The 17,284-nt window shown below is 36.5% G+C and overlaps 5 protein-coding genes and 6 long non-coding RNA genes across 11 annotated transcripts; 5 read left to right on the top strand and 6 right to left on the bottom strand.

Moving 5' to 3' along the window:
- The first annotated feature begins 710 nt into the window (after positions 1-710).
- On the top strand, positions 711-4,661 carry SPOM_SPCC320.03 (transcription factor). Its single transcript, NM_001022721.3, has one exon. The coding sequence runs from the start codon at positions 1,699-1,701 to the stop codon at positions 4,300-4,302; it is 2,604 nt and encodes an 867-aa protein (NP_587726.1). The 5' UTR covers positions 711-1,698; the 3' UTR covers positions 4,303-4,661.
- SPOM_SPNCRNA.6730 lies at positions 3,345-4,027 on the bottom strand. Its single transcript, NR_196072.1, has one exon. It is a non-coding gene; the product is annotated as a non-coding RNA (long non-coding RNA).
- gem1 (ERMES complex GTPase subunit Gem1) lies at positions 4,560-7,201 on the bottom strand. Its single transcript, NM_001022720.3, has 13 exons — positions 7,049-7,201; positions 6,930-7,005; positions 6,731-6,867; positions 6,528-6,683; positions 6,405-6,470; positions 6,318-6,360; positions 5,933-6,265; positions 5,498-5,886; positions 5,340-5,441; positions 5,165-5,293; positions 5,046-5,120; positions 4,888-4,995; positions 4,560-4,839 (listed from the first exon to the last, which is right to left on the bottom strand). Exons 1-13 carry the CDS (start codon positions 7,148-7,150, stop codon positions 4,663-4,665), a joined length of 1,893 nt encoding a protein of 630 aa, NP_587725.1. The 5' UTR covers positions 7,151-7,201; the 3' UTR covers positions 4,560-4,662.
- On the top strand, positions 4,884-6,255 carry SPOM_SPNCRNA.6729. The gene has a single exon (NR_196071.1). It is a non-coding gene; the product is annotated as a non-coding RNA (long non-coding RNA).
- On the top strand, positions 6,619-7,732 carry SPOM_SPNCRNA.6728. The gene has a single exon (NR_196070.1). It is a non-coding gene; the product is annotated as a non-coding RNA (long non-coding RNA).
- A 194-nt stretch (positions 7,733-7,926) lies between these two features.
- Positions 7,927-10,611, top strand: SPOM_SPCC320.05 (sulphate transporter). Its single transcript, NM_001022719.3, has one exon. The coding sequence runs from the start codon at positions 8,228-8,230 to the stop codon at positions 10,229-10,231; it is 2,004 nt and encodes a 667-aa protein (NP_587724.1). The 5' UTR covers positions 7,927-8,227; the 3' UTR covers positions 10,232-10,611.
- Positions 8,020-10,900, bottom strand: SPOM_SPNCRNA.6727. Its single transcript, NR_196069.1, has one exon. It is a non-coding gene; the product is annotated as a non-coding RNA (long non-coding RNA).
- Positions 10,708-17,283, top strand: SPOM_SPCC320.06 (uncharacterized protein). Its single transcript, NM_001022718.3, has 2 exons — positions 10,708-10,973; positions 11,031-17,283. The coding sequence occupies exons 1-2, from the start codon at positions 10,721-10,723 to the stop codon at positions 11,645-11,647; spliced, it is 870 nt and encodes a 289-aa protein (NP_587723.1). The 5' UTR covers positions 10,708-10,720; the 3' UTR covers positions 11,648-17,283.
- Positions 12,033-14,318, bottom strand: mde7 (RNA-binding protein Mde7; the record flags this gene model as incomplete). The annotated part of the gene is made up of 1 exon (NM_001022717.1): positions 12,033-14,318. The coding sequence occupies one exon, from the start codon at positions 14,316-14,318 to the stop codon at positions 12,033-12,035; it is 2,286 nt and encodes a 761-aa protein (NP_587722.1).
- Positions 15,555-16,043, bottom strand: SPOM_SPNCRNA.6726. Its single transcript, NR_196068.1, has one exon. It is a non-coding gene; the product is annotated as a non-coding RNA (long non-coding RNA).
- On the bottom strand, positions 16,834-17,180 carry SPOM_SPNCRNA.1114. Its single transcript, NR_149964.1, has one exon. It is a non-coding gene; the product is annotated as a non-coding RNA (long non-coding RNA).
- Position 17,284: the final 1 nt, after the last annotated feature.

The following is a 17,284-nucleotide window of genomic DNA, read 5'->3' as shown; positions in this document are numbered from 1 at the left end:
TGTACGCTTACCCACGCCTCAGTTACAATCATTGTTTGTTTTTACGCTATTCTGCTTAGTTTCTTTTCAACAAAGAAAACCAAAAGAAAAGATAGCATATACCTTTCAGCGAAGATTGTAGATATTTGGATTAATCATACGTTTTCCATACCTTTACTGCGTCTCGAATAGCATTCTTCGATTGTCACTTCCACAAACTTGCCATCTCTTTTTGTGATCACCAAGTCTTGTTTTTTTTCTTTTCGTTGTGACTTATTTCAGACTCCCTACCCTTTTTTTCAGCTCTCTTTAGGTCTCATCATCAGTACGTTTTGCTTTAAAAATCTTCATTCCTTTTAAGCTTGTGTGTGGATTCACTGTTTTCCATCGTTCAACTATCATATCGTTGACCTACAATTCATTTTCTGGGAGTTAAATACAGAATTAGAGACACTTCATCTGATTTTTCTTTTCAAGTGTCTATAATCACTAACGGTTTTCATACTTTTATTCAACCTTTTCACTCTTGTTTTTAATACCAAACTCGCAATTTTTCTCACTTCATCTCGCCGAATTTACCGCATTTATTGCATCTCCTTATACGTTTCGTTCGGTTCCGTTGTTTCGCTTAACGAAATAGGATTCTAAACAGCCGTTTCTTCGTTTAAGCTCATCATATTACATACACTAGCGTAGCGATTTCCTTGGGTAAAATTGCTGACTGTCTCTCCACAACACAACGATTTGTTTTTGGTTTGATCTGTGAATAGTCATTGTAATTGAGTGAGTTGTTTAACAAAATTTTTTCACTTATTTGATTTCTTTTTCTCGTGCTTCTTTTTCGTTCACGTGTTCTCTCGGTTTTGCACAGGGAATTTGGTCGATGCGGAACATCTCCTACATTGTCCTTACTTTTCCTATTAATTATTAAATCTTTAATTTTAAAATCACTTTTGTTTGGTATTACTGCTTTTATCTTGTTTTTCCTTTTGCTTCGCTCATCTTCTTTGTCATAGCCTTGCTTGTTGGGGATTTGACTTTGATTCCTTTGTGCGCTTTATAATTTGCATCTGCGCGTCTTTTATTTTGTTAAGCTAGCCGTTTCTCATCTCGGTTTCTTCCCTCACACGCTCTTTGTTTCGGTTCTGCGCATTTCATCAGGGCTGCATATCCTTTTTTCCTTTCCCTTCCCCTTAAATCAGGTTCGTTAATTTATTGATCGAATTTTAGGATTCTTTTCTAGAAGCTGGTCTTTTTTTGTTGTTGATCTAGAAAAGCGTCATCATAAAGAGGTAAAAAAGAAACCGCTCAAATATACGAAGATCAAATTTATTGTATCCGGAAATCTACAAAACCTATTGATGTATCTTCTTTCTACTGCACAATTGTTTTTTCTGTTTCTTCTTTGACGATTTTCTTACTTAGTCATTTCCATTTGTTAGATTTCTTTTCCTTTTTCTTTTTTACGTCTGTCTCAAAAGTTCATCATTTTAACTGCGTTTTGCATTTTCTCTTTAATTGTTTTTAACGTTTGAATCTTTGTTAGTGAAGTTTCTTTGTTTCGTGAGTTTTTTTTGTTTTTGTCTTTCGGTTTATATTTTAATCTTCTATTGTTTTCTGGTTTTCATTTTTTATCAACTTTAATCTTTAAAATATCGTTCCCTCGTTCATTTTATTAATTTCAGGGTTACTCAGATTAATGATACTTTTTTGACTTTCATGGATCTTAACACCTTGCCTTTTCATTCCATCAATTCTGTCAATGTTTCATCTGCACCTACAGTCAATGAACGTTCGTATCCGTTCTTGTTAGATGCTTCCGCTGGTGTCTCTGGTTTTAATCCTGTCGTCAGCTCTCCTGAAAAAAAAGCTCGTATGAAATACAAGAAAAACTCTACATCACCCAATATGGATGTAAAATCTCGTAAAAAGGTTTCTCGCGCTTGCGATTTTTGTCGGCAGAAAAAAATTCGTTGTGATATGGATCAAAGTCCTCGTCCTGGCAACGCTTGTATTAATTGTCGTAAGCATCATCTCGATTGCAATTTTACTCGAACACCCCTAAAACGCGGTCCTGCCAAAGGGTTTAATCGAAATGCTGATGAAAAACAAAAGCGAGCCTCTGGTTCTGCTAAATCATCTTCTCCTGCTGTAAATGGTTCTGTATTTTCCGGAAACGAAGCAAGTCCCAGTTCAAGGGCTCCGTCGATAACTCCAGTTGATTCCGTGAATACCACTACTAGCGCAATACAGGTACCATCGGTTACTCTTACAGCACCAGCTCCTTTAGGAGTCGATCAAAAAATCTCGCAAGATCAAAAACCAGATTCTTGGCTGACATATAATGCCCAATTCGCGCAAAATTCTCCCCAGTTAGCTCCTTCAATACCTAGTCCTATGAAACTATCACCCGCCAACCAACAGGCTATGCCACCTTACCCGCAAATGTTGGGCCCTGGCTCAATAAGCTCTTATACCAATTCGAATTTAGGACCTTCTGCCGGTTTTCGACCTCCAACTTTTTTTAGTAGTCCTAGTCCACAGCCGTATTCTGGCCCTATACTTGCTTCTACCGCTCCTACATTGGATGGTAGTTATTTATCTAATCCTTCAAACAGCAATCCTGCTGTCATGTCCTTATCTAGTAACTTTCCTTCCCCTCCCAAGCCAAACAATCCAGTTTACTTACCTCCTCGAGGGAATCCTACCGTAAATGATAGGGTTTCTAATGTACTTCCTTCTATTACATCTTTCGATAGCAGCGTTACTACCGTCCCTTCTAACTCACCTGCCACTCTTAACAGTTACACTACAAGTGTCCCTAGCGGCATGTCTCGCCATCCCATGTTAATGAATCCATCTACTCCTGAACCATCTCTTGGCGTTAATTCTCCATCTTTGAGACCACTGCAAAGCTTAAACAATGTGCAAAATTCATATCGTGTTGCATCTACTCAGGCTCCTCCACCTCACCCCTTACGGAATTATACATCAGATGCTGAGTCAATTTCGATGCGTTCCAAAAGTACTCAAGCTTCAGATGCTGCAACATTTCGTGAGGTTGAACAACTTTATCAGGAGAATGTTGAATGGGATGATGCTGCTATAGATAGATATTACTTGCTTATTCATTCAACTTTACCAATCCTGCATCATTCCAAGGCAAGGTTAAAGTCCGAGCTTGAGAAAGCTCCCATAAACCTGCGCTCTTCCTGTTTACATGCCATCTACTCACTTGTTAACCGACCACCATTTGCTACTTTAGGTCATGTGTTTCATAATACTCCTATGAAAGCAATTGGGTTGCTCAACTTGATATGTAGTAATGTTCAGGATCTCTCAAATCGGATTTTGCATCTGCAGACTATGATTTTACTTGCTATTGAAAGTGATCAGCGTGGACCTACTACTATTACTGGTCGAAATGGATTACCACAGGGAATGTGGCTAGGCGCTGCTATTGGATTAGCCTGTAACATGAGACTTCATATTCAATCGCATTTATCTTTGCAGTCAATTAATGAAGACATGGACAGTGACGAAGCGTTATGTCGCCGCGCGTGGTGGGTGCTGGTTGTTTTAGATAGATGGCATTCAATGTCTACATGTTCTCCTCTATTCCTTCCTGAGACATTCATAAATCTGACCATACAAGATCAAAAACTTTTAGGCACTTTCCCTAGTCAACTTGTACGCTTATCATTGATAGTGGGACACATTTCTGATGTTTTCCAGTCACCAGATCCTACCGATCGACAAAGTCCAATCGTTACTCAACAGCTTCGCTCTGAGATTGATGCTTTTCGTCAAAGTGTTGATGTCGTTTGGGGACAGATGAATTTATTGACATTGGCGGTTACCCATGTGAAGGTTTTATTGGAGTTGTGCATCAATGCTAGACCGTCTACTGTACTTGTTCCTGCCATGAAAATGGCAACGATTCTTTCTTCGTCTTCTACGCCTATGACACCATTGAATCATCATTTCTTTAGTTTAGCGACATGCGTTTTAATTGGTGTCTTTGATTTGCCCGAACTTCAAAATGAAGCTAGGCGCGGTTTGGAACACATTCGTGAATGCATTGAAAAGAGAAGAGACATTGTAAGCAGAGAAGATCATGAAGATTGGGATTATATTGTGTTAAAGTTAATTAATGCCAAGATGCAAGGCATGCCTATTAACTCTGACCCATCCATACCTCCCCATGTTCCACCTTCATCTGCTTTTGCTTATAGCAATCAAGAAATGGACTCTGCTACTTTTAAAGATGCATATTTATACACCCGACTTTGTAATTTAGGATATCTTGGCTTTCTTATTTAAAATATTTTATTACAGTGGTTAAGCATTCTTTTTCTTAATGCGGATTTTTAGACAGCTCGTGGTCAAGGGTTATTTTCAAAAAACAAGCCTTTGTTACCGACGTATCGTAGTATATATCTTTCATTTATTTAAAAACCATGCTTTTGAAAATCAAATATCCAAAAGCATAGGTTGGTCAGACATCTCGTTCGTTATGTTCGCATGCTTTTTGCCCTAATTTTACGAAATAACCAATAATGCATAATGCGATTCTAGCATACTTGGCAATATATATTTATTATTGATTTATTTCATAGGATAGAATAGTTTTGATATAGGGAGGTGGTAAATCACAGTTATTAGACTAAATTCATAAATGCATTATTTTTTCGAGTAATATTGGTGTTTTATTATCTTCCATGTCAGACTTCCGCCAACAGATAATAGTAGAGCACCGAAAGCGGTAAGCGCGGCAACGAGCTGGTAATTTGTCTTATTAGAATCTTCTTCAGGAATGCGGATAATAGAGGAAGCTGGATACTGGGCAGATTCAGCCAGCTAAAAATGATTTGTTAAATAAAATGTGTATGATTTATGTATGCTCACCTGAATAAAAAATTCTTTTGAGGTGTTCCAAATGGCTGCAGTACTTATATGGGTAGGTGAGGGTAACCCCAACTGTTTAGTAAACTCATCTGGTTGGACTGGGTATCTCTACGACATAACTTGTTAACTAAACACTTTTTAAATTTTATATAACTTACTTGTTGCTGTCTGTCCAGGTCGGCCTTGGTAGCAGCGAAAACGCAGGGAATCTTTTGAAGATCCGGGTATAAATTCTAAGAGAGAACAGATTAGACAGAAACAAAAATTGATGTCTTACCAATAAGTTTGCTATAAAAGAAAAACTATTAGGGTTTGATGAATCGTATAGAAGACACAAAATATCGCAGGCTTCAAGTGACTTTGGTTCTGCCAGAATATCTAGATCAGTTTCACCAATTTCGGAGAGCTGGGACAAAAAAGGTTAAAAAGTATTAAATAAATATATCCCATACCACCAAATATCTTTGTGTGCTTTGGAATTCAACACTATTAACGACAGTGTTTGGGGTTAACCGATTTGTGTTATTGTTTATAAAACTTGAGAGCAAAGCAGTCTAGATGAATGTTAAGTTAGATATAGTGAATTTACAGAAATGTATAGATAACTCACCTTTCCACAACTTTTCGAACCTACAACGAAGCAGAGAAAGACATTTCTATCATATTTCGAAACTTTTCGATTTTGAGAAACTCGCTTACGCATAACTTTTAAAGCGTCCGTATTATGACCACGTCCATCAGTGTCAAACCCAAGGTACGCCAAATAAGCCAATGTTGTTTTATAATCAAAAAGAGTGATCATACTCCACTGAGCAAGCCATCCGTTATAAGTAACATATCCGTGTTCGTTGAGAACAGTAGAATTTGGGAACTGAGAGCTCACCCAAATTTCCGGAAGACCTGGGGTATGGCGAAACAAGGCTGAAAGTTCCTCATTGTTCAAGGCACCATCATTATCTCTATCGAATTGATAAAAGAGATCTACCAAAAATCTATAACCTAATTGCATTTTACATTAATAAAATAAAAAAAAATTATTGCTTACCCTTCGGACTCAGCTCAACGATCTGTCCTGGTGCGACCTCGAATTTAGGGCTCAAATATGAATCGTCCAGACTAAGGCTATCTGTGTAATGAAAAGCTCGAAGGATTCCCCATGTACTTTCTTGTTTACCATTTTCAACTTGTACACGATTATAAGCTAAAAACCCAGGCAAAGTCAACTGTCCTTCATAAACGCCCTCAGGGCATATTTCCTTGACTTTCGATAAAATTTCTGATGCATCTTCGATACTTAGGTTTTTCGAAAAGCATTTTTCGGAAAGTGAATTAAGTTCATCAACAGAGAGTAAATCATCGTTATTTTTATCAATTAAAACTGGCTAGTTAGTAAAAATTTACATAATGAAGCACACGAATTGTATACGTACAGAAGATCCTACTCAGAGCATGAATTGTAGCTTTTCTCATTGTCTAGTAAGATTATTAGGTTTAATTTTTCATATGTAGCTACATACACGTTCTTTTGCATCCCATAAAGGAGTGATTGGGTAAATTACACATGCACGGCACATGTAAAACAACTTTTTATTGTTAGTTACAACACAAGTAAATTGAATTATTTATAACAAATCACGTACCTCGTTCACGTTTATTTTCTCGAGGGCACTACATAGAATGCATGCTTCGATCTCCTTGAACTCATTTATTAAAGGGATCATTTCATGTTCAATTGTATGAAGTCCCTGATAGTTGTCCAGATCCTCTGATTTATTTTCGCAAAGAACAATTGGAACCTCAATTATATTAGTAAAACAAGCTAAATCGAATGTGATTAACTTACATTGACTCCAAGAGATCGAAAGTATGGCAACCAAAAGATACTAACTCGTTCATAAGAATAGTTATCAGAATAGACTAAGCAAATCACATTTGCCTTTTTTATTTCTGCTGCTAAATATTCTCTTTCATTGCTATCCGCTACACGTCGTCATATTAGCTTTGAAAAAATATCCACAAAAAGTTAAACTAAGAATTCTCACATTGCGTGTCTACGAGAACAAGAGAAACATCGTCATTTGAATCCGGATTAGAGGGTATGGATATAATCGGAAATACCTAGCGCATTAGAACAATAAATTATACTATGAGAGCAAGCTACCTTAGGAATGCTCGTCACATTGTCTTCTTGAATCAAAGCCGAAATTAAAGAAGATTTTCCTACGCCTTGGTCACCGCAAATTACTACTCTAACTTCTTTCATTGTAAAATGAATGGCTTCAACTCACTAAGGATCATTTCAGCGTGGTAGGGTGAAACACAATTCCAGAGTTGGTCGAAAATATGTACAGCGTCGAAAAGTACTTGACGTTTGCAAAAACTAAAAAAAAAAGCAAACCGAAAACTTTAGGTAATAAAAAATTATTTTATTATAGAAATATGGGTGATGTTCGCTTTCCTCACACACAGCGTTGTTTTAACCATTAAAATGATTTTGGGCTGCCAAGGGAACAACAACTATTACTATAAGTACAAAGAAATTTAATTAGTAGAAGCACAATTGAAATATCTTGAAATATTGAGAATACATGCATCTTTTTTTAAACGCATTTCTAAAACCGCGTCGCCACTAGAAAGACCCCATAATAACAGGATTCTGTTATTTTATTAAATGATAGAATTGATTATAACTGTTGTTTCTGTTTACAGAGTACTCTCCGTAGTATCTTTCATCGATTTTACGTTGTAAAAGTGCCCACAGCTGCTCTAATAAAAAAGTTGCAACTATGAAATTAGGACTGACAAGTTAAATGCGAATAACTTATTAATTAATTCATGAAAGCACTTGTTTCGACTGCTTCATACTGTTTTTCAGTGTTTTCTCTTGCTCTGTATGTATTATCATTCGACTATAAGCGATAGTCTATTTCTAAAAGTAACGTATGAGTTAATTAAGTCTTACTTAAGCGAGTTACGATGACGGCCACTTATCTGCGTCAGAATCTTACATATATTAGAGTCGGAGATACCTCCGATTTTAGGACCTATATCTTATGGCTTATAGGACCGGACCTGACCTACCAATTTGATAATACAGTCAATTCACTAAGTGCAAGTTAAATCTTATGACTTATTTCTAAACTCCAACTTTTTCTTACTATTTCCCATTTGTGGGACTCGACGAAATTGATCGCTTTTCTTTAATTTTCAATTTGGTTTCGTTGCACGTTGAGCATTTATCCGGTTTTTATTTAACGTTAGTATTGTAGATTTTTGAAATTACTAAGCTTTTAATCGTAACATATTACTTTTGCACCTCAAACGGTTTCTGTTTGTAGCAATGTCGTCTCCTTCAGAAAACCATCTTTTGGGCCCTAAAACTAGCTTTATCGATAACAGAACTAGCACCAGTAGACCCTTACACGAGATTCCTTCTTATCAATCTTTAGCTAGACGTTCTTCCACATGGAAGCGTGCTAACATTCCTCAACAAAAACCCAGTTTGGTTCGAAGAATCAATTATTATATCCCTGTCCTTCATTGGCTTCCCAACTATTCCTTAAGAAATATCATTTGGGATGTGTTAGCTGGCTGCTCGACTGCTTGTCTCTCTGTGCCTATTGCATTATCATTTGCACAAACGTTTCTAGGTGTCCCCCCAATATACATTTTAACAGGTACTGCAATTGGCCCCATATTATATTGTCTTTTTACAGCTTGCCCGCTGATATCCATCGGACCCGAGGCTGGTATGTGTCTGCTTATTGCTGAAAACATTCACCAACGCGTTTTGTCGAAAGCCGATGTTCCTCAAGAAACAGCAATTTTAGTAACTGGATTGATTGCCTTTATCGCAGGAATTATCAATTTAGCTGCCGGGCTGTTCCGCTTGGGATTTTTGGATGCACTTGTATCCCCAGTATTGTTACGTGGATGCATATTGTCAATATCTATGATTATTATGATCAATCAAGGATCTGTATTTTTTGGATTTTCTGGAGTCAAATATAAAGGTTCGGACTTTCCTATTGATAAACTTATGTTTTTAATAAGGAACATGTCGAAAGCTAACATATATACCACTATACTTTCATGTATTACAATATCGTTGCTCATAGGTTGTCGAAATCTTAAATCCAAGCTTTCCGCTAAATACCCTCGAATTGTCTCGATTCCTGACGCAGTTATCATACTATTGTTAGGTTCTTTTTTGAGCAAAAAGTTTGACTGGCATTCCAATTACGGTATTGCCATTTTAGGAGAAATTAAAACCACAATACTACTTCCTAAGCTTCCCCTACCTGAAAAAAATAAGCTTCACTTTATTACCCAAAGTTTACAAACTGGAGTAATGTGTTCATTCCTTGCTTTCATAGATACGGTTATTGCAGTGAAAGCTATTTCGTTGCAGACAAATAATCTAATACGCTCCAATCGTGAGCTGATATCTTTAGGGGCTGCGAATATAGGAAGCAGTTTATTTTGTGGGCTTCCTATTTGCGGTGGGTACCTACGTACTAAATGTAACATAATGTCTGGTGCTCGAACACAGGTAGCTACTATTGCTTGTAGTGTACTTATTTTGTTAGCAACATTCTTTATCATGCCTGTGTTCTCCACTGTACCTACTTGCATGCTTGCTTCCATGGTGGTTTCCTTGGGTGTATCATTGTTCGCCGACGCTGCCGTGGAAATTTTCAAGTTAGCCCGCATAAGAGTGTGGTGGGAATTGGGAATTATATTTTCTATCGCAACATGCACTATGATGTTTGGATTGGAAACTGGAATTATCTTTGGATTGTCCATAACAGTGATGCAAATTATAAGACACTCCACCCGTTCTCGCATCATGTTTAGATCTCCTACTTCAAACGGTACAGCAGAATTTATCCTTGAAGATGCAGCTTCCACTTTATCCCATCGAACTAATCCTTCTTCGACTGCTGTCGAGAGTGCCCCCCGCATCTTAGTCGTTCGCATTCCTGAACCGCTTTTTTTTGCAAACGTCAGTCAGCTTGAAGATCGACTAAATCGTTTAGAAAAGTACGGACATCCAAGAATGCATCCTGGAGAAACTCCTTATCGTCGTATTGAAGACATTGAAGTCGTTGTTTTTGACATGGTAGGTGTCTCTTCCATAGATTCAAGTGCTCTTTTTGCCTTTCAGCGTATCCTTAAAGAGTATGTCGAGCACCAAGTTGAGGTTCATTTGGTATCTTTAGACCCGCAAGTTCTTCATATTTTTGAAAAACATGGTCTTTTGGATCTCATCGGTGGTTACGATCACGTCCAGGATAGTATTAAAAAAGTGGATGCTCTTTGCGATATCGAACTTGGAGTGTAAAAACTTTTGGAGTAGCTCTTTTATGTCTATTTTATGGATTATCCCCAATTACGCGTTAAAAACGCTAAACGGTCTTTAAATTGTCCCTTCCTATTCTTGCAATGTTGAGACTATTTTTGTTGCCTCTCAAATCAATGGCAAAATGCTTATACTTTGCTTTCTATTTATTTCCCATAGAACTATATATCTATGTATATATATTTTGAATAAAAATTAGAAATTTTTATAAATTGGCTTTTGTAAGTCAAGATAGAGTGTATAAACCTCTATTCGTTTTCATCTAAGCTATACTAACATCCTAAAAACTCATGTTTTCATTCAGCCTTTTTCATGTACAGTGATCATTTAATGAGTTGAACCGTGCCTCACTATTCATCACAAGTGATTCGTTAGGGCTCGAGAAATTAGTTTATTGAAGTGTAACGATTCCGCAAGTTCCTTTCTATTATCTAAAGAGAAATCGGCATTTGGTTGCTGTCGTGTGCCACGATGGTTCTCATTTCAAATACATTGCATTGCGCGGATGCTTATTCTAGTGCCGACTCAAAGCATGTTCCACTAACTCTCTCAACCAGAAGGATAAACCTACAGTCGTTCCAATCCATTTCTGCTCGTAACTGTGGATCCGATGCGCGTGTTTTAGATTTTGTTAAAAGTATTGACAATGACAATTCATGGAAAAGAAGGAACCTTGATTCCAAGAGAAACATCGGTTCGAGGAAAAAGAATCGTTTCCTTAATGGTATGTTTTGGGTCGCTGTTCGCATTTTTGAAACTATTTACTAATATCGACTCTCAGACTTGCATATATTAAAGCAAGCAGCGGATGATCCTGATGAGGTCGTTTATAAGGATTTATTTACCCACAGACCAGCTTTTGGTTTTTTAACCGTTGGAGATGAGTTTTACAAGGATGGAGTAAATAATATATCTTCATTGCTAACATCATCATCGAACCAGAGGTTTAACGACAATCACCATAAATCCATTGTTAAAAGGATTAGACATGAAATCAAATGTTACAACTCTCTGCAACTAGTGTTGTTGTTGGACGAGTGCTTGAATAATATTATGAACGAAAAGCTTTATGCTTATGACCACGACCATTCACCAGCGATATATGCTTCGGAAAGCTTTAATATTAAAGCAGAAATTGATACGTCTTCTTTTTTGGAAACGCAGAGAAGCTATCGAATTTATATGTTAATTGATTGTCCTAGCAATCCGAAAGCAACAGCCTTCGCTCGATATTGGATGCATTTGATTTGCTCATATTATGGTATTTACACTACTTCTACACAAATCTTATCAAACAAAATAATGACCCTCGGTGTTTCTAAAAAACGGAAGCATTTGTCATTCAAAACTCTTTCCGAACTTTTAAACCATGACGAACTAACAAACATAAATCGTTAATTCGACTTTAAATGGAAGACGTCGTTAAATTTTATTGCGTTATAAATTTTATTCTACATTTTGCAACCAAAGTGTGAGATCAAGTTTTTTCCAATCTAGCTTAGTGAAGGCTGACAGCATGTTACTTTGAATTTCAATAATTGCTTACCAAATTCAACCAAATTTTTTATTAATTATGCTAGTTATTATTATTTTTTTATTTTTTTTCTCAATAATTGTGGAATTTTTCACAAAGGATAAAATAATTCTGTCATGCAACTGATTCTGAATGTTAAAACTAAAAATCAAACGTTTTGACTTTGTATAGAAATAGAGTCATTTTCTTTACATAGCCTTAGCGTGCTCTTTTCAATAGTGTTGACTATTGAAGAAAAACTCACCGTTTCTATTTGCTAGGAAACTCAAAAATATCAAACAAATCGTTCACTTCCGACGAGTGAGTTTGGGTCCTGTTTAGTGTGGTGACACTGTTGGTTCCATTTGGTTTTGGAGTCATATTTTGAAAATGGTATTTTCGTTCAACAGCAGCGGATGCCTTTGCTGAGTAGCAGTCCGTGCTTTTCTTCGGAGGGCCGTGTTGTTGAAAAAGGGATGCTGTGGTTGAAAGGTTTTCGGTGGAGCGGACACCAAGTGGATTTTTGGAATAGCTTAAGCGAATGCCACCTTTAATTTTATCGTCTAATGCAGCACCTTGCATTTTTTCCATTGCTTTCGCAGCATGGCAAACTTCCTCAAATTCTACAAAACACATAGGACTGTTTCCCTTAATTTTGAAACATAGTCTCCGATACCCCTTCTCTTTTGAAAAAGCCAACCTAAGCTTTTTCTCTTGGTCTGGGTTGGACAAATTTCCCACATAAATTGTGTTACAGGGTGAGTTATGATCAGTTTGCACATTGGACTCTACTTGTTCCAATAGCACTTTATTATCAAATTCTTCTTCCTGAAGGCATTTTAATTCACAAACACGGACATATTCGGCGCTCCTTAAAGGGCGTTGTTTTAATGACGGGCGTGAACGGACTACTTTAAGGTCTGGCATAGGCTTCCACTTGGGCGGCGGCCTAAGTTCACTTTCATATGGGGCAACACCATTCAGTGGAATTGTACGTGGTCTTATAGCAGGTAGCTCTTTAACAGGGCTCGTACGTTCTAATCGCAATGCCTCTTCAAAAGGATTTGATTTATCGATAGCTTGTTTTGAAATAAAAGAGTTGTCTTTATGATAACTTGGTCTTGAAGGTAAAGAAAACTTTGCTTTGGGCGAAATTGCATTTGGATGATTAGGTTGGTAATCGAACGACGTTTGTGCAAAGTTATTCGGCTGATTTGATAAAGAATTAGATTCACCAATATTAGCAATATTGTTTGGCAACTGTGAATATTTGGCTGTGGGGTTTGTTAATTCATTGCTTGTAAATTGAAGCCCTTTGCTATTTTTCTGCGTTTGGAAAGAATATACGGCTTGCTCTTTAGAAGATGGCTGTAATAGCCTATTATTCCAGTTTGAAGGTGAAGGGTTTCCCATTGATGCTCGTGATTGATTAAGATATTCAGCTTTAGGAGCCTTTATTGGGTTGAACGATTTAAAAGCTTCCAATACCGCTGGATACGAGGTGGACATTCGTGATTCTGAAGTAACGTCCTTATTGATGACAGAATCAAAATTTGCTGGTGAAAACCGAGGAAACCCAGGCGTTGTTGAGTCATAGTTATTTGACAGGCGTTGGGAATATAAACTTGGGGTAGTCAATGGTGGAATGCCCTTGTGATATTCATTTTCTTGTTGCCTTACAACATCCCTTTGAATAATGGTGAAATTGTTTGTAGAAGACGCGTTTAACATGTTTTTTGCCTTTAATGCAGCTATTGCGTTCCGAAAGTATACAATAGCTTTTCGGTGCCCATTTTCACTTTCGATTTTTGAAAAATCATATCCTTCGCAGAATGTGAAAATTCCACTCAGCTCTCTATCATCAAAATCGTCCGGCAAGCCACCAACAATTTGAATGATAGAAGATTCTAAATCATCATTTGAAGCTTCACTAAGGGAGTTAGATCCAGAACTACTTTTAGAATGTACTGATTTGTCGGTATCATCAAAGTAATGTTCCGGTACCAAGCTAGGTGTTCTAGCCCGAAGATTTGGATTCAATAGAACACTTTGATCCAACGAAGGGATGGCATTTAGCGTTGCAATTGAAGATCGACTATCTGAAAGAAATTGATTTTGGGGTGGAAAATTTGGAGAGCTGCCTGTGCCTTCGAAACTGTTAGAATTGTATGCGGAATTCCAGCAATTATTGCTAATTGAATTATTTGCAAAATTACCGGAGTTTGACTCCGCAGTGCCCTGTAAGTAAGAGTTGTTCCTTGAAGGCACGGGCAATTTACCAGGACTTGATCCTACTGGGTTAAGCAGAAAAGGAGTTGTCGACCTTGCAGGTTGCTGTGTTTGTGTATATAATAAATTAAGCGGATTTGTCGTTGAATTCCTGGACAGTGGGGGTTTATTAAATGCTCCTGAACCATGAAGCAAAGAGTTGGTCGATTGTTGTTCTGAAAGAGAACTATGGTTAGGTTGAGACAATCCGAAGGCGGCAAGTTTATTTGCCAGGTCATCAGATTTCCCTGCTAGAGGTTGTCCGTTTAAAGCATAAAGTTGACTCATTATTCAATTAGGGATAATTAATAAATGAACGTGGCGGTACTAGAAACAGAAAATGCAAAATAGAACCAAAAGTATTAAAGAAAACACCTGTTTTACAAATTGATTGGGAACACCTCGATTTGAATCGTCGCAGGCAGCAGTTTTATAAATAGATCCTCCAAGAAGTTAAGGAATCAACAGAATATTAAACAGTAAATTCTTTCGTTTGAAAGTTATTTATTGTTTGTAGATGAAAAATTAAAAAAAGTGGTTTTTTTTGATTGGATACTATAAAATATGTTTTTTTTTGTTTGTTTACCTCGATAAAAAAACAGAGAAAATATAACGTTCAAGGTAACAAGACTGAGGTATGCAGAAGTCAAAAAAGAGATAGACAAACAATGCTTGTTTAAAATGCTCAAATCGGTCAATAGGCCTAGTGAGAGAACGGAATTTGCTTATGTCGTCGATGTGAGGAGTCAACGAGAATTTGAATTTCAAAAAAAAAAAGGAATTGAAAATGAAGGCTGGATTAATAAAAGATTATCGAGATTGTCAAAAAAGTAATGCAAAAAAGAAAAAGGCAGTCAATGTGTGAACGAGGTAAAAAATACTTAACTCGTTACTTGAATAATCTGATGAAAACAAAAATGTCGGAATGCTTTAATCGGCAATCGGTATTTAATCAAATGTTAGGGAACTTGAGACTATGCTTTATTTAAAAAAATAAAATGGTCTGTTGCGGGTTCACAGAAGGATGTATACAGGTTAACTTTGCAAGGAAGGTACGGTGATTTAAAAAGTTACTCTTTTAAGCAATGAAAGAGCGATGTTATAACCAATTAACAAGAAGGTTTACTAAAAAACCTGAACTGAATGACTAGAAATGGATGGTGGTAGCAAGGAAAGAGAAAGAATAGAATGGTTCTAAAAGTGGAATTTAATGTCAAAAATTCCTCGTATATGGATTGGAAGGGAAAAGAGTCAATTATTTCCAGAAAATATCTTCTGTATTGCTTCGCAGTATAAGATACACGAAATTAGGCTTTTTAGGACAAAGGATTAGACACGAGAAGATTTCTGAATCAAAAGTTAATTTCAAGCGTATGCGATGCACTTTATATGTATACGTTTTTGGAAAGCGGGGATGGAGGCTATTCTCTTACTTTAAATATACTCGATGATTACAGATTATTGAGTAAAAGTAGTCCTATGGAGGTGTCGAAGCAATTGAGTCATATTTTAATCAACACTCTAGACGCAGCACTGCGATCAAGTGGTGTTTATAATACTATTATTATTCTCCTTACGAATTTGCTTTCAAAAATAGAAAGATAAAAATAATTTACTGTCAACTATGAAGGTAAACTTTACGCCTTAAAAGTAGTTGCTGTAACATGATTTATGTTTGCATCAACCTTAAAACCGCCTATTTGCTGTCTATCTTAAAAGAAGCATATTCTTGTCAAAAAATATGGACAAGCAGTTCTTTTAATAAGGAATGAACTGTTTAAATTCACTTCGCTTTGCATGCTTTGACTTTTGGTTCCGTTTATTGTAATGTTTACATATTCAAGTACGAACAGATGATCAGAACTTGTGACTAAATTGCTCTTGAATAGATCAATATTAGAGAAGAAAAGTCTCGTTTCTCCTCATTTGCCTCGTATGGAAATGAACTGGAAGGCTTGGCAATTTCTAATATCCCAATGGATCATCTGCATGCTTTTGACTGCTATGATAGATGAGTGATCTCAGGAATGGTGGTGACAATTTTATTACACAGAATGACATAACGCAATTTCGTTAAAACCCCTAGCAAGCTTAATGAGTTCGGAACGACGTAAAGTCTACATAAGAGCTTGATCGTTAAATTACAGTATGTTAGCTTGCAGTTACGCAGTTTGTTACAGATTTAAGGATGCGTTAATTTTGATGGCTTGTAAATACTTGAGCAATAAGTGTTATTGATATGTCTATAATAAATTGATATTATAAGCTGTATATGAGTTGCTTAAAAGACAAACTAAAGAGCCTAGATTTAACCAACTGAATCGGAGCTAATTTCTAAAAAGTTAAACAATCTTGGAGAAGCTTATGCTGTGGAAGGGAGGTACCAAAATCATAGTTCAGTCATACGCTTGATTATGTTCACGTACTGTATGTCTGATAACAAGTGGCTTAGTTATTTTCTATCTTTTCTAGAGAAACATTCACTTATCATATTGACATTTGCTTCTTTATTCTTGAATATTCGTAGCAGCAAACAGGAGGACCGGACATAATAAACTGTCTTAACATTTACCAAATCGTTAATACTCGTGATACATGCTTAGCTGTTTTAATTGTTTATACATGTGTTTACAAGTTTAGTATCTTGATTCGTTTTCTACGTTACCGGCTCATTTGGGATGAACCCCAAAATATCGATTCCCATTAATTTAAATATTTATGTCTTACACACTTCTACAAGAGGGATAGAATACTACATAAATCAAGCTAGTTTTCCCTAAGTTATTTATACAAAGTCTTTTTACGTATTCTAACAAACAGTATTTTTTTAGCGTCGAGATTCTTATATTTAATACTAGTCCATAACATTCATCCCATCTTCATTGAATTTCTCTTAGTGCTGTAATAAAAAAAAGCAACACATTTCTTCTCTCTTACTCGCTTTTTTATTTCATTTCATCTAGAAGCTGGAAGATTTCTCTCTTCACTAAAATTAGCACATGTTGGGTAAAATCGGCCCCCCTACAAAGAATAGCAAGCCAACTCAGGTATTAATTTCAAAAGTCGAGCTTTTACTATTAATTTACTACTGCATTTGGAAACGATGAATGTACAAGCATTTAGCTCTAAAAGCCTTCGCTTTCGCTTCAGCTTTGTTAATTTTTGCATGTTATACATTCGTTTAACTTTACTCATGGTTATATCTCACATTGTTACTTGGGCAGTCACGCCAGGTTACAGCACTGAAAGAGGTT

This window comes from Schizosaccharomyces pombe (assembly GCF_000002945.2).
Source record: "Schizosaccharomyces pombe strain 972h- genome assembly, chromosome: III".
Classification (NCBI taxonomy): Eukaryota; Fungi; Ascomycota; class Schizosaccharomycetes; order Schizosaccharomycetales; family Schizosaccharomycetaceae; genus Schizosaccharomyces; species Schizosaccharomyces pombe.
This window is presented reverse-complemented; position numbering and strand designations above follow the sequence as displayed.